The sequence below is a fragment of the Zea mays genome, chromosome 1, assembly GCF_902167145.1.
Source record: "Zea mays cultivar B73 chromosome 1, Zm-B73-REFERENCE-NAM-5.0, whole genome shotgun sequence".
NCBI classification, from domain to species: Eukaryota; Viridiplantae; Streptophyta; class Magnoliopsida; order Poales; family Poaceae; genus Zea; species Zea mays.
The window spans coordinates 225,730,923-225,744,604 of record NC_050096.1 but is presented as its reverse complement, the minus strand read 5'-3'; the positions used below and the strand labels follow the sequence as shown (position 1 = coordinate 225,744,604).

General features: G+C 41.6%; 2 protein-coding genes across 3 annotated transcripts; both read left to right on the top strand.

Moving 5' to 3' along the window:
- The first annotated feature begins 1,187 nt into the window (after positions 1–1,187).
- Positions 1,188–1,934, top strand: LOC100276976 (uncharacterized). The gene has a single exon (NM_001150658.1). The coding sequence runs from the start codon at positions 1,235–1,237 to the stop codon at positions 1,745–1,747; it is 513 nt and encodes a 170-aa protein (NP_001144130.1). The 5' UTR covers positions 1,188–1,234; the 3' UTR covers positions 1,748–1,934.
- A 3,365-nt stretch (positions 1,935–5,299) lies between these two features.
- LOC100278071 (uncharacterized) lies at positions 5,300–10,564 on the top strand. Of its 2 annotated transcripts, none has more exons than NM_001350811.1 (2): positions 5,300–5,641; positions 6,185–10,564. In NM_001350811.1, exons 1-2 carry the CDS (start codon positions 5,422–5,424, stop codon positions 6,337–6,339), a joined length of 375 nt encoding a protein of 124 aa, NP_001337740.1. In that variant the 5' UTR covers positions 5,300–5,421; the 3' UTR covers positions 6,340–10,564. The 2 variants fall into 2 exon arrangements, with proteins under 2 accessions (NP_001337740.1, NP_001337739.1); NM_001350810.1 differs by having other exon boundaries at positions 5,339–5,641; positions 6,185–6,411.
- Positions 10,565–13,682: the final 3,118 nt, after the last annotated feature.

Genomic DNA, 13,682 nt, shown 5'->3' with positions numbered 1-13,682 from the left:
GTTTTGTACCATCTCTAATTGATGGTACAAGTTCCCACCAGTGCGGTGTGACACACTGGTTGCCTCGATGAGGAGCCATGGCTCACTGAGTGGTACCAAGTGTCAGCCATACCGATGTGCATATATGGATTACGAGAATATATATCAATTTTGAGTTGTTTTGGATCCGAGGCACAATTTGGTTGAATGGACGAACAATAGGCTAGGCTTGTGTAATACTACTGGAGGGTGGGAGAAAGGGTGAGAGGTATTTGACAAGGTGGTAGGGCCCATGACAACACAAGCATGTATAAGACATAATAATGTCAGTTGTAGAGTGCACACATGATTCAACGGTCCACTAAAAGATCCTAGATTCATCTAAGATTTGTTTCGTTGGACTTAAGCTAACTAATTACACCTCATAACTACTCTACCCCCCCCCCAAATAACTTTTTATAGTTATCCTAATTTAAAATATTTAAATTTAATTAAATTTATAGACAAAGTACCAAATATTTATGACTTGAAATTAATATCACTAGATACACCTCAAAAATAAATTCTTATAATCTACTTATTTGGTGTTATAAATATTATTATTCTTCATCATAAAGCTCAAGATAGTTAAATATATGGATGACTGAAAAAGTTGATTAATGAATATCAACTTACAAATGCTCTTTCTTTTATTGTTCATGGAGAGTCCCTTTTGTACATTTACTTGCTTATAATAGAAGAACTGATTCATGAATGTCAACGACTATATTTTTTGTTTCCATTTTAACGTGTATTATTACATCCTTTCTGAATTACAGGTCATTTTGTGTGCAATAGAAAACATACGGCGATGTAAACGACGATTGATCGAATGAAGAAATCTACGTTTTCTCGTCATTTAGCATCAAAGCAACGTCTCAACTAACCTGCTTTTTAAAGTTTTGAAACAATTATTATTAACGGGCCGTGCCTACAGATCGATAATAATGAGTACAACTACCAGGCAAGGTAGACACTGTTACTATACAAGTTACAAGCAGGAAAGGCAGACAGGTTAACAAGAACTCACATCATGCATGGAAGCTAAGGTAAAGAGGAGTAGATAACCTGAGCTAATTAACACTACGTGTAGGTGCAGTACTGTCCTCACTATTTATAAGCTGTAGCCGAGCATCATCACCAGTCTATCGTTGTCCAATATATAAAAGGCCAAATAATCAAGCACAGCAGCAGCCATACACAGAGCAAGAAAAGAATGGACATGGAGAAGGCCCTAGCCCTAGTTCTACTGGTATCAGCTGCCATACTCCTAGGCGCGCACCAGCCGACGAGCGCTCAGGTGTTCTGCCGCTCGCAGTTCAACCTGGCCAACGAGGCGTGCAGCATGCGGAATTTCATCCCGGGGCCGGGGGTGAGGCGCGGGGGCCTGCCGCGGCAGCAGCAGCTCAACGAGACGACGTCGCCGTCGACGGCCACCACCGCCAGCGCTGTCAGTCAGGTGCTGCAGTCCCGGAGCGACGACGACGACGACAGCCACGGCGGGAGGCGGTCCCGGCGCCGGCACCAGCACCGGCACAGCGAGGACGGGGAGGGCGAGGACCCGCGCGACACGGCGTGCTGCCGCAGGCTCATGGGCCTCGACAACTCGTGCGTCTGCCAGGCCACCGCGCGCCTGCCGCCCTTCATGATCTCCGTCAGGCACGTCATCACGCTCACGCCCGTCGAGGGCTGCGAGATCTCCTTCGAGTGCCCTGGCCCGCTCTTCTGAGCTAGTCCCACACAACGCCGCCCGCCGTCGTGCAGTGTCTAACCTCATCTAAAGGATTGATGTGGTTATTAATAACTTCGGATTTCGTTGTGCGTATTGTTATGTTTATTATTAATCATCAAATATATAATACGTGTGATAATATTGCGAATTCACAATAAAGCCAAGCAGAATAAATGGGATTTGCAAGACTGTTGTGTTGTGGACAAACATCTAGGGGTGTTTGGTTTAAATAATCAATCCATTTTAGATGATGTGATGCATCATGAGTTAATTCTACAAATTTAGTGGAATAAACTCGTTCCTCGTACTATTACAAATTAAGAGCCTAATGAAACTGTGATAGATCAACTTATTACAATAATACACAAACGAAACAAAAAAAGTGAGGAGTGAGAAGACAATAGACTACATAGTTTCTCAAACCAAACACGCTATTAGATTACATGCTCTACTACAGTAAAACGACGCACATCCGACGACCACTTAACCTCCGACGGCTTTCTACGCCACCATCGGACATAATCTTATGTCCGACGGTCTCTGATGGCCCTCTTAAATAATAACTTATATCTGACGGCTGTCAGATAAGACGTCGGACAGAAGCTTACGTCCGACGGCCGGACTGATAGCCGTCGGACATAAAACTATGTTCGATGGCTTATCTGACAGCCGTCGGACATAAGTTATTTTAACGCGTGCGTCAGACACCACCGTTTCATTTCCATCGTCCGCTTCTCTCTTCTCTGCCGCGCTGCCGCCGTCGCCCAGTACTCCGCCGCCGCCGCCACCACCGAGCACTGTGCTTCGCCGCCGCGCTACTGCACCCGCTGCCGTCAACCGCCACCGCCCTACCCGTGCTCGCCGCCCAGGCGCCCACCACCACCGCCGACAACCGCCGGCGATCATCACCGCCGCCCCGGCACCTGTCCCGACGCCGGCGGACGCAAGCGCGAAAGTGGACGCGCGCAGTTTCTGCATGGGCTTGGGCCAGTTCGGTCGAATTCAATCCGGTCCTATTCATATTTTTGGTCTTTTCTTTTTACTGGTAACTTGTGAAATCCATTAGAAATAGTAGAAATTTGATAAAATCATGGGACCAGTTCATTTAGACTCCTCAAATCAGGTAGTATTTAATAAAAATAACTCCAAGATTTTTATTTCAAACCATAAATTATGTAGTATTTAAAGATACTTAAGTGAGGCCTTTCAGAATTTTATAAATAGTTTAATAATCCTAAAAATCATAAAACTTTTTGGGTAGACTTAATATGCTTGTTATAGACTTTGAGTGAAGTTTCAATTTGTTTGGACACTATTTGACCGAGAAATCAGTAATAAGTCTAAAGGATTAACCATTTTAATACCAAATCAGTTAGAGGTAGTTTTGTAAATAAAATTGAACTTAATAAGCTTACCATCACTTGTTAGACTAGGAAGGTTAGTTAAGTTAATCTTAAAAGGGTATCTAGCTAGAAAGTCTTAATGGCTGATAAGCACCGTGAAGGAAAGTTGTATTCAAGACACAACTTATTATCTTCTTATTATACATTTTCATATCCATGACACAACATAAGAATTCATATATATGTATTGTTGCGTATAGAACACGAAGAGAATCTATAATAGAAGAAGAAGTTGTTCCTCTGACCGAGAATCCTCCCGTGGAGAATAACTTTTACTTCGACATCTGTGGTGAGGAAGCAGAAACTCCTACAACACAAGGCAAGCCCCGGTGCATTTACCTTTTCTTGTATTAAGTTTTACCAACTTTGAATGTTGCATTAAGTGATAGGAATTGTGTGATAAACTATTGATGCATTTATGTCCTTGAGAAATTAAATATCATTCCTTGTTACCTGATTTATTCAAACAAGTTTAATGATGCTTAGCCTTGCTTTAGAAAACAAAATGTTTTGTTTTAAAAATGTGATGTTTCACACTGGATGAGAATTTTTACAAAGGAAAGACTTATGATGGTGAATCCATTACGACCGTGATGGATTCAACATCTGAAAAGAGTACCTCTGTCTGGTACCAAACTTAGGGTTATAAACGATAAAGATGAGATCGGGCGAGTGACTTGCACGAGAAGGAAGACTCGGTGTAGTGTCTCCGTCTGAGTCATTTAAGGACCAAGCCGATGTAGGCTTGATGATCGAGGACCTTTTAATTGGCCACATGCCTCGTCATGGGTAAACTTTGCCTCGGTCGGACCAATACCAGAAAGGCTACTATACAATGGGAGTGGAGAGATGACGAGAGTAGCGTATACCCTCCGTGGCAAGAGGCTAGACGATGGAGTATCTATGCTCTCGGTTAGTGTGAACCCATTCTGGTCTTGTGAAACCCAGGTTCGAGTTGACATATGCAAGGGTTAAGTGTGCTACATATGTTGTGTGGTTAGAGATCCCCAGTTGGGTATTAACCGATTCAGATCGCGTTACTTCTCGGACATGAAGACTTGGTCGCTGACCTACACCGTAGTGACAAGTAAACTCAGAACGGGATAAAAGATGGCTAGTGTAGGCCAAGTGCTTGATCTAGATTAGGAAAGAAATGTAGATTCAGGAAATTACTTAACCTGACAAGTAAAATGAACTCATAAGGACCAACTTTAGTAAGCTTTAAGTAAATTGAGTCATTGGTTCTTGCTAAACCTTATCTTGACTCCAAAAGGCCAACATATTCTTAAGAGTATTTTCTTTTAGTCGGGTAAGACATGCGAAAGTACACTCCATACTTATGGTTTTCGAACTCATGTTGTTGTAGGTGATGAAACTGCAGAGTTTTGTTGCTTCTGTTCCAAGGTCGTCCCAAAAGCAGGAGGATGAAAACTAAGTAAACTTATGGAAGGTGTGTACCTTCCGGTGATATAATAAGTAGAAGCACTCGAACCCGTATATTGTAATAATGACACTTTCTATATTGTACCTGTGAATGTAAAAATAAGTAATTGTAACTCTTTCTGCTTTTACTTCGATGGTATGTAATGTCTGTGATATGAGATGAACGCTCTTGGGAGATGTGATGAAGATACAGGAATCAGGTCCTGTCGAGCTATTTGGTGCACCTGCATGACTGTCTAAGGTTCTTGTGGCAAGGACATCTGTAGGTGTATCTAATATCTTGCAAGGTTCCGTGACATATACTATATATGTATCAATGATAAACCGAGTAGGTTGTGACATTAGTGCAGCGTCAATCCTCTCTCCAACGTGAGTGTGTCTTGTCCTTTCGTTTGTGCTCGTCGTGACCTTCTCCATTTGTCATCGCTGACTGTGGTCAAGTCAAGACAACGTCTGGCTCCAACAAACTGTTTTTGTTCTAATGTCTATAGAGACACATGATGGTAGAGAGTCGTGATAGCTGTTCGAGACACTGACGACGAGGGAGGTAAAGAAAGTGTAAGAGAATCGCGAGGGTAAGGGAGACGAAGACGGAAAAGGAGAGAGGAAAGGATGGGTCCTACGCCACCAGCGAGGAGGAATTGGAGAATCACACAAAACTCGACTTTAATTAAAGCAGCAGAAAAAAAAAGATATGCATTTGAGACAATTATCTGCCCCAGGTCCAGAGCGCAACAAAGCCAAAGCCGAATCTGAGAACCAGCCGAATCCGAGCTGCGGAGCCTCCTCCCGATCCGGCTGTATCCAACTCCGAGGCTTCGAGGCATGGCCACGCCACTTGCTCGTGCGCCGCTCCCGGGGGCCCTACTTCGCCCCGCTCCCGCCGTCCTTCGGTTGGCCACGCGCTGCCGTTTCCGGGCCACGGCGGCCAGCGGTGAAGGCGCGGCTGGGCCGATGCTGCGCACTTGCAAGAACTGCAAGCAGCAGTACGACCCGTCCGTGAACCACCCCTACGCTTGCCGTCACCACACCGCCCACTTCGGAGGTTAGACAAAGCACCATAATCCGAGTAATTCCCGTGCTTGATTTTGGCAGCGTAATCATTTGAAGTATATGTATAATTTAGAGTGTTCAGAATTGGCTTAGCTGGGTGTCAATTTTTTTAAGGAACTGGTTAGTTCTTTGGTCGGAAGATTATATAGATTCAGTTAACTTCCCGTTTGATGAGTTTTCCAAGGTTGAATGTAGGATCGATTTTTTTTTTCGTCCAAAAAAAAAGGATTGGCCCACTTGCTGCGCATTGACAAATTGTTTTGTACAATTGTGTGGTGTCCACACACAATTTAAGTTCGAGGTCAGGGCTTTCCGATCAGAATAGAAATACATGTCACTTTACTTGTAATGTACTGCTAGGTCCCAGTTCCAAACTCTCACCACATCATACAATTAGAATCAAGCTCATTGATTATTTTTGCTCGAATCTACTCTTGTCCTCATGAGCCGCGGAGATGTTTGCCATGGAAATATACCCATTAAATTCTCTGGTAGTGTTCATCCATATCTAAATGATCAGTTTCTTCCCTGGCAGGAGAAACAAAGAGAAAATTTGAGAGCGTTTATGCTGGAGGGACCATGGATACTCCAAATTCAGGCAAAGTGTTTCAGTATTGGCATTGCTGTGGGTCGGAAGACCCATTTGATGTGGGTTGTACTGCTTCTCCTCACTGTTCTTATGATGATTGAATATCTCAGGCTTGCATTATGTTCTTGTGATTGTACTTATTAATTAATATTTTACATGAAATTTCTTTCCAATTTGTTATTATTTAAACACTTCTAAACTATAGTCTCATGTTTAGATTTAGCCTCCTAAAGTCCTAATCACTTTTTTTTTGGAAATGGAAATATCATTCCGGCCTTTTGCATGTTCATGCATACAGCCATACAGCTCAAATAATACATCATCTCAACAGTTTGTGAATCAAACAAACTTCAACTTAAAACATGCTATGGAATATAAGAACACAAACACTAAACCGCGTCAATCCTTGAATTAGACCGCCACCCGTGGCTCGCGAAGACCTCCATGGCCACCACCTCCAAAGACTGACACACAACATGGATTTGCTGTTGTGTTTCTTCCTTCTGTAGGAGTCTCCAAAATCTGAACCAATGTGTACCTCTGAAAATCACCTGTATAATTGATGGTATATGGTTATGATTAAACACCACATCATTACGGCAAAGCCAAATCGACCAAAACAAAGCTGCAACGCCAGAAAGAAGTAGCTTTTTATGCATACAACCTTTGTTGGATTCCCAGTCCCCCATAATATGATTAATATTAACGGGTGGGTCTATTTTTAAAGTAAAATAAATAATTCTCCAAACAGTTTTAGCTATGTAGCAATCAAAGAAAAGATGTTGTATGTTCTCGTTCTGGTTACAAAAACTGCACTTCGGTAAAGTCCTAATCACTTAACCCTTAAATGTTCCCTCTGGATACATTTGATCAATTTATTCTTTGATGTATTTTGTAAAAATGACAGTTTAGTCCGTATTCGTACAATGATTGAATACCTCATATGTGTGTCTTATTCTTATGGTTGTATTATTGATTTCACATGGATACTGGTTGACGTATTCACTGGTAACATTGTTCCTTGATGGGAGAATGGATGAATGCTTTGAATACAGTTAGATTTTGTTTCTTACATAGCTCCGTTACTCTTTTTCCTTAATTAATTGGTAAGGCTGTCTCCAGTAGACCGTGTATCTGGTCGTGCAAAATACTGTTTTGTACTGTATTATTGCACTATTCACAGAGTGGAGTTTGAAATAGCAGATGAGATAGGAGCTGGTATAGGAAAGTTGCTGGAAACAGCATAACTATGTTAATTGCTTGTGAGACTGCCTCCCTACACACACACCGTTTCTCTTTTTCCTTAATTTTGTTGAAAATTGTGTTATTGCAACTGATTAGGGGTTGGAAAGGGAATCAAAAGTGTTAGTTGTAATATAAATCTCATTAATTATAGTTTTCCATCTAGAGGTTTAGCAATGGTAGCAATAATGACCAGCTTCAGATTGTGTACTCTGTAATGGAAGAGATGCTTCATCAATGTTCACATCGACATGAAGCAGCAGTTTCACATTCAGTGGCACCTAGTGAATATCAAAACGTGGATCCTACAAATATTAAGTGTAGATGGCATTCTATTTGAGCTGTTGTTTCATGAGCTTACCGTATTCACTTGGTCCTCTGTTTTATTTTACAAATACTCTTTTGAAATCTGAGTTCTCCTATCTAAGCTAGTTTGAAGATATTAGACTATCATAAGTATGATGGAAATTGAACTCTTCGTTTACCTGATAGCTTTTGTAACGATTTGAGGCATTCCTGTTTTTAAATTTGCGTTGATATTTTTTGGAATATATATGTTGGTTTTTATTATGATTGTTTTTCCAGTATTATATGCTTGGCGCTTTTCTTTCAATACTGGGTTTTTAGGTCTTCACTTTTGTTGATCTCCGAGGTGGAAATGAGCCATTGCAGCGTATCACTACACGATTAAACAAGAGAGCACGGAAACGATCTTAGGGCAAACTAGATGGATTTTGTTTTCATTAGTTAGGATGTTAACTAAGCAAAGTGATGATGTGGCAGTAGAATTAAATAAGAGAGGTTGGAATAGTTTCTTAGCGATAGTTGGATAGTTTGGGAACTTTATTTTCCGAAGAGATTTCTATTTTGCTAAGATAAAATGAACTAATTTATTTTAGGAAAATGAAAATTCATTAAAAAAATGGAGTTCCCAAACTAGCCCTTAGGCCCTTAGGTGAGAAATTACGTTTACATGGGAACTAACATGTGATAGATAGATGATCGGAAAAGAACACATACGGTTTGGCAATGATATATTTTGTATAAATTATCTATTAAATATAGTTTTTTAAAATACTATTTCCATTTCAAAATAGTAGTCATTTTAGGGAATTAGTAGGTTCATATAATTCTTGATGTATGTGTTTTGTGTCACCCGGATTTAGGGGTCCAAACCCGGGCACAGAATTAAATGTGTTCTAAGTCACACATATAATAACTCATGGTACAGAAACGAATGTCACATTATTTATATATAACGAAGTTTTGTATAAAATAATTAAATAATTATATCATACGAAGACAACGATCCAGCAACCGTAGTTGCCTAGACCATATACGAACTCATCACAACATCCTTCACGCTCTTCATCCTGTGGTACCTGCCCTTGACCTGGGGGAGGGGAATGTGAGTATAGCAAGGGTGAGCTTACATATGTTCATCGCTAAATAAGTTATGAGGAATAATGTGCATAAAGTCTCCAAAAGTGGGAGCACATGTGATGTGTAAGGCTTAACAAAGGAGATGGTTAAAGCTGAGCATTTTTTTAAAGGTGGTCAAAATTTTATTAGCAGTTACTAAGTATAAGTAGATATCAACCCAATTAAATAAGAGATCACAATTGATAATAACACTCGCGATGCAAAGCATATGACATATTAAGTTTAATTACATAAGTTAATCATGTAAGTGTTTGAGCCGCTCATGACCGTGAGCACGGCTGATTTACCAGTTTTACACTCTACAGATGTTGCACATCTTTACCCACAAGACGTGTTTTCTGATTAGCCAGGGTTAGCTAGACCTTTAGACACTTACAAAGTGAATGGCTAGGGATCCACTGTGAGGTCTTTACAAAGTTCCACTAGTTCGAGAAAACCCACTACGGATTTAGGAAGAAGGAAGCATAGGAATCCCTCGTCCAAAAAGCTTTAAAGACAGTCCGCCTCGAGGACCTCCCTATACTCTGCAGAGACGCCACCCCGCTTGCCCCTTTCGGGTAAGGTAATCTCTCCCTAACTTTCCTAATTACTTGGCCAAGGGCGTCCCATTCCACCCATGTGGTAGCACTGTTATCTCATGTTAAGGTCCATGTTCCAATTAACATAATAGTCTTATCATGATCAATAATTAAGTTAACATAAATATTAGAACATGATCATAATTTAGATGTAACATTAATCCTAAAACCAGATAGAGCAATAGCAAGTCTACCTAATAGCTCATTTGTTTGCAAGGTGTGGGGTAAACAAAACTAGGGAAACCTATTAGATCCCATCAAATTAATTTAAGCATGCCACAATGATTAACATGAACATTATTAGGTAACGAAAAGTGATCAATGAATCAACTTGTCTTAGACTCAAGATTCCCAAGTACCAAGTTGATCTTCAGATTCTCGTAACCTCGCTGCTATTTAATGAGGACATGCCTAGCATTCACTCATCTTCAAAAGAAATTCCACTTGATATAGCTGGTCCAATTAGAAGGAGTAGAGCTAAACAATTGCAGAAGGAAATTCATTCTCAAGTGAACGCTAACCTTATGTTTAATAATAAGTCTATGTTGAATGAGCCTATGCTTTTGAGTTCTTGTTTCAATGTCCTTAGGAATGATGGAGTGTATGAACCAGCATGGGATCAAGATGGATTCAAGCCTCTAGACATCTGAACCAAGAAGCCTATGGTGTGCATGAATAAAATGGTGGTTCATCACCTTAGCATGGGAATGCAACCAGAAGCTAGATGACTGACACATGGTACGAATTCCAAGCATCACTGCAGACAGAATACAAGGAGTTAGACGGTGTTCTATAAGTGGATGGAAGTGTCTTCAAGTCTACTTTCTAGCCCATCAAACAGTTCATTATTTGGACGTCCCAATAAGGAGTTATGCTCATTTTAGTAACTGCTACCATAAGCTGAAAAGACGTGCGAACCCGCCACGAAATCCACTAGAGCATGCACATGCAACCATTTACTCAAAGCTGAATGCCCCTATCTCTCTATATATCTTTTACTAGACAATGAAAAGACAAATCCTATTTTATTGAATTCAGAATACACAAACTCGTGGAGTTTTGTTTATGCGTGAGTCTTGAGAGGCTTGCAACATTTTTTTCTTTTGATTCCTAAGGGAGTTGTAGAACGCCGAACTGCGGTTCACCCAGTTCGTGCCTTCACGTCTATAGGGCGTGATTGCGTGGGATGTTTCATCGATACGTGGAAGGGTGATTATCTCGGTAGTTCGTCGCGTGGACAGCCTCGCGGTGCGCTGCCTCTTCACCAGGTCACGCAGCGACAATTTATCAAGTTCACGGATCCTACGAGAAGATCGAGCCACAACAACTTGCTACACATGTTGCCTAGGCGTGTGCACATCATCTGGTATCAAAGCCTCCATTTCCTCGGTAGGATTGTTCTTGTTTTTGGTAGGATAGATTTTATATACCTACTGTCCACTAATAGCCAAAAAGAAAACCTACAACCCAAATTCATATGTGTTACTGATTTTGTAGTTTGCTTTATCGAGTTTTAATCCTTTAAGATTTGTCTAGTTGCTGAATTTTCCCCCCTCATCGTTCTAGCTGTTATCTTTGTTCCATCCCATCCTTGATCTGATCGTCATTGCTTGTTGCCACCCTTGTTTTCTACCTGCCACATATTCCCCTCTCGAGTTTCTTGTTTTTGTGTTGCACCATCCATCTTGGTTGATCCTTGTGCGCCCCCTCTGTTGAAAGTTGTGCTGTGTTGTCACAAATGTTAAAAGAAAAGGTGTATATTGGTCAAAAGAAGGACTGAAAACAATGAGTTCTTGTTCAAAAAAAGGAAAGAAAATAAATAAAAGAGAATTGTGTTCAGCACACCAAAAATGGGTTTGGGCAGCAACAAGTTTCATTTGGTGCAATTGGTGTTCATCTATCCACTTCCTACATCTTGTTTCTTTCTTTGTGCATCTTTTCCTTTATATTCAACAACTTAGACTTGTGTTTTTGGATTATTATTCGGTTTTGCATCACTACATTTTTCAGCGCATTCCACTTACATATTGAGAGCACCTAGAGGGGGGGTGAATAGGTGATCCTGTAAAACTTAAAACTTAAGCCACAAAACTTGGTTAAGTGTTAGCACAATAATCACCAAGTGGATAAAGAGGAGTCAAAACACAATAACCACAAGAATTCAATCACAGAGATGGCACAGTGGTTATCCCGTGGTTCGGCCAAGACCAACGCTTGCCTACTCCACGTTGTGGCGTCCCAACGGACGAGGGTTGCAATCAACCCCTCTCAAGCGGTCCAACGACCCACTTGAATACCACGGTGTTTTGCTTGCTTTTTCTCAATCCCGTTTGCGAGGAATCTCCACAACTTGGAGCCTCTCGCCCTTACACTTGAAATTCACAAAGAAGCACGGAGCAAGGGAGGGATTAACAACGCACTCAAGACAAGAAATCACAGCAACACCACGCACACAAGTCGCAACGAGAGCTCACAACACAACTCAAAGTGTTCACTACTCAACTAGAGCTCTAATTGCTATCGCAAAGAATCAAAGGCGCGGAATCGATGTCTTGGTGCTTAGGAATGTTGTAGGAATGCTTGGTGTTTAGGAATGTTGTAGGAATGCTTGGTGTGCTCCTCCATGTGCCTAGGGGTCCCTTTTATAGCCCCAAGGCAGCTAGGAGCCGTTGAGAGCATTCTAGGAAGGCTGATCTTGCCTTCTGTCGACTGGCGCACCGGACAGTCCGGTGCACACCGGACAGTCCGGTGCACACCGGACACTGTCCGGTGCCCGATTTCTTTCCTTTTTCAGCGAAGTCGACCGTTGGCAGCCAGAGAGCCGTTGGCGCACCGGACATGTCCGGTGCACGCCGGACAGTCCGGTGCCCCCTTCTAGCCGTTGGCTCGGCCACTGTCCCGCGCAGATCGCGCGGCCAACCGTTGGCCCGGCTGACCGTTGGCTCACCGGACAGTCCGGTGCACACCGGACAGTCCGGTGAATTATAGTCGTACGTCGCCGGTGAATTCCCGAGAGCGGCCAGTTCGCTTCGAGTCAGCCTGGCGCACCGGACACTGTCCGGTGCACCACCGGACAGTCCGGTGCTCCCAGACTGAGCAGATTCTTGGCTGCTCGAGCCAAGACAATTCCAATTCGATTTTTCCTGTTTCCAGCACTTAGACACAATACATTAGTCTCTAAAACAATGTACTAAGTCTGAGAAACATACCTTTATCCTTGATTTGTACTTTGTCCACCATTTTACACTTAGGCACTTGTGTTGGACACTAAATCACCAAAATACTTAGAAATGGCCCAAGGGCACATTTCCCTTTCAATCTCCCCCTTTTTGGTGATTTATGCCAACACAATATAAAGCAAGTAGAACAAATACAAAATCAACTCAAATAAGAACTCAAATTGATTTGATTCAAATTTGACATATATGGATCACTCTTTGCCACCACTTGGTTTGTTTTTGCAAATCAAACTCAAATTTCTATCTCTAAGTCAAACACACATGTTAAGACATAAAGAGAGTCATTACAAGAGAAATTGATTCAAGATTTCAAAAACTCCCCTTTTTCCCATAATAATCAACACTTCTCCCCACAAGAAGCCAACTTTTGACAAGAGAGTCAATAAAAGAGTTTTGACAAACCAAAAGCTCTATTCTACTATTTTCAAAATCTCTCAAGTGGTAGCTGATCCATTTATCACTTTCGCCTCTATTCTACTATTTTCAAAATCTCTCAAGTGGTAGCTGATCCATTTATCACTTTCGCCTTTATTTTCTCCCCCTTTGGCATCAAGCACCAAAACAGGATTAATGTTGGCCCTTGAACCTCATTGCCTTACCAAAATCTTCAATAAGAATACAAAGGCAATAAGAGTACATGAGATGGAATAGGTTACCCTCTCATCGGAGTGCAGTGGAAGTCTTTCATGGTCCAAGTCCACCTTTTCCCTTTCAAACCTCCTTTGAGACTAAAACAAGCAAACTCAAGCACATGGTTAGTCTCAAAAGGGTCAAGTTGTAGCACAACTCCCCCTAAATATGTGCATCACTCGCAAAAAGGACTTGTGAGGTCTGGGGAGTGTTTGTACAACTTGAGCACCATAAGTAAGTAATGAAATGCATAAGGAACATGATCAAGGGAATAAACACATGTATGCTATAAATCAATCCAAGTTCCACGAA

What these genes read in the sequence shown, in the direction of transcription:
- LOC100276976 (NM_001150658.1), top strand. Translation starts at nt 1,235, where the DNA reads ATGGACATGGAGAAGGCCCTAGCCCTAGTTCTACTGGTATCAGCTGCC.
- LOC100278071 (NM_001350811.1), top strand. Translation starts at nt 5,422, where the DNA reads ATGGCCACGCCACTTGCTCGTGCGCCGCTCCCGGGGGCCCTACTTCGC. An exon ending in CCACACCGCCCACTTCGGAG is followed by an intron (nt 5,642 to 6,184) that starts GTTAGACAAAGC and finishes CTTCCCTGGCAG; the next exon opens with GAGAAACAAAGAGAAAATTT.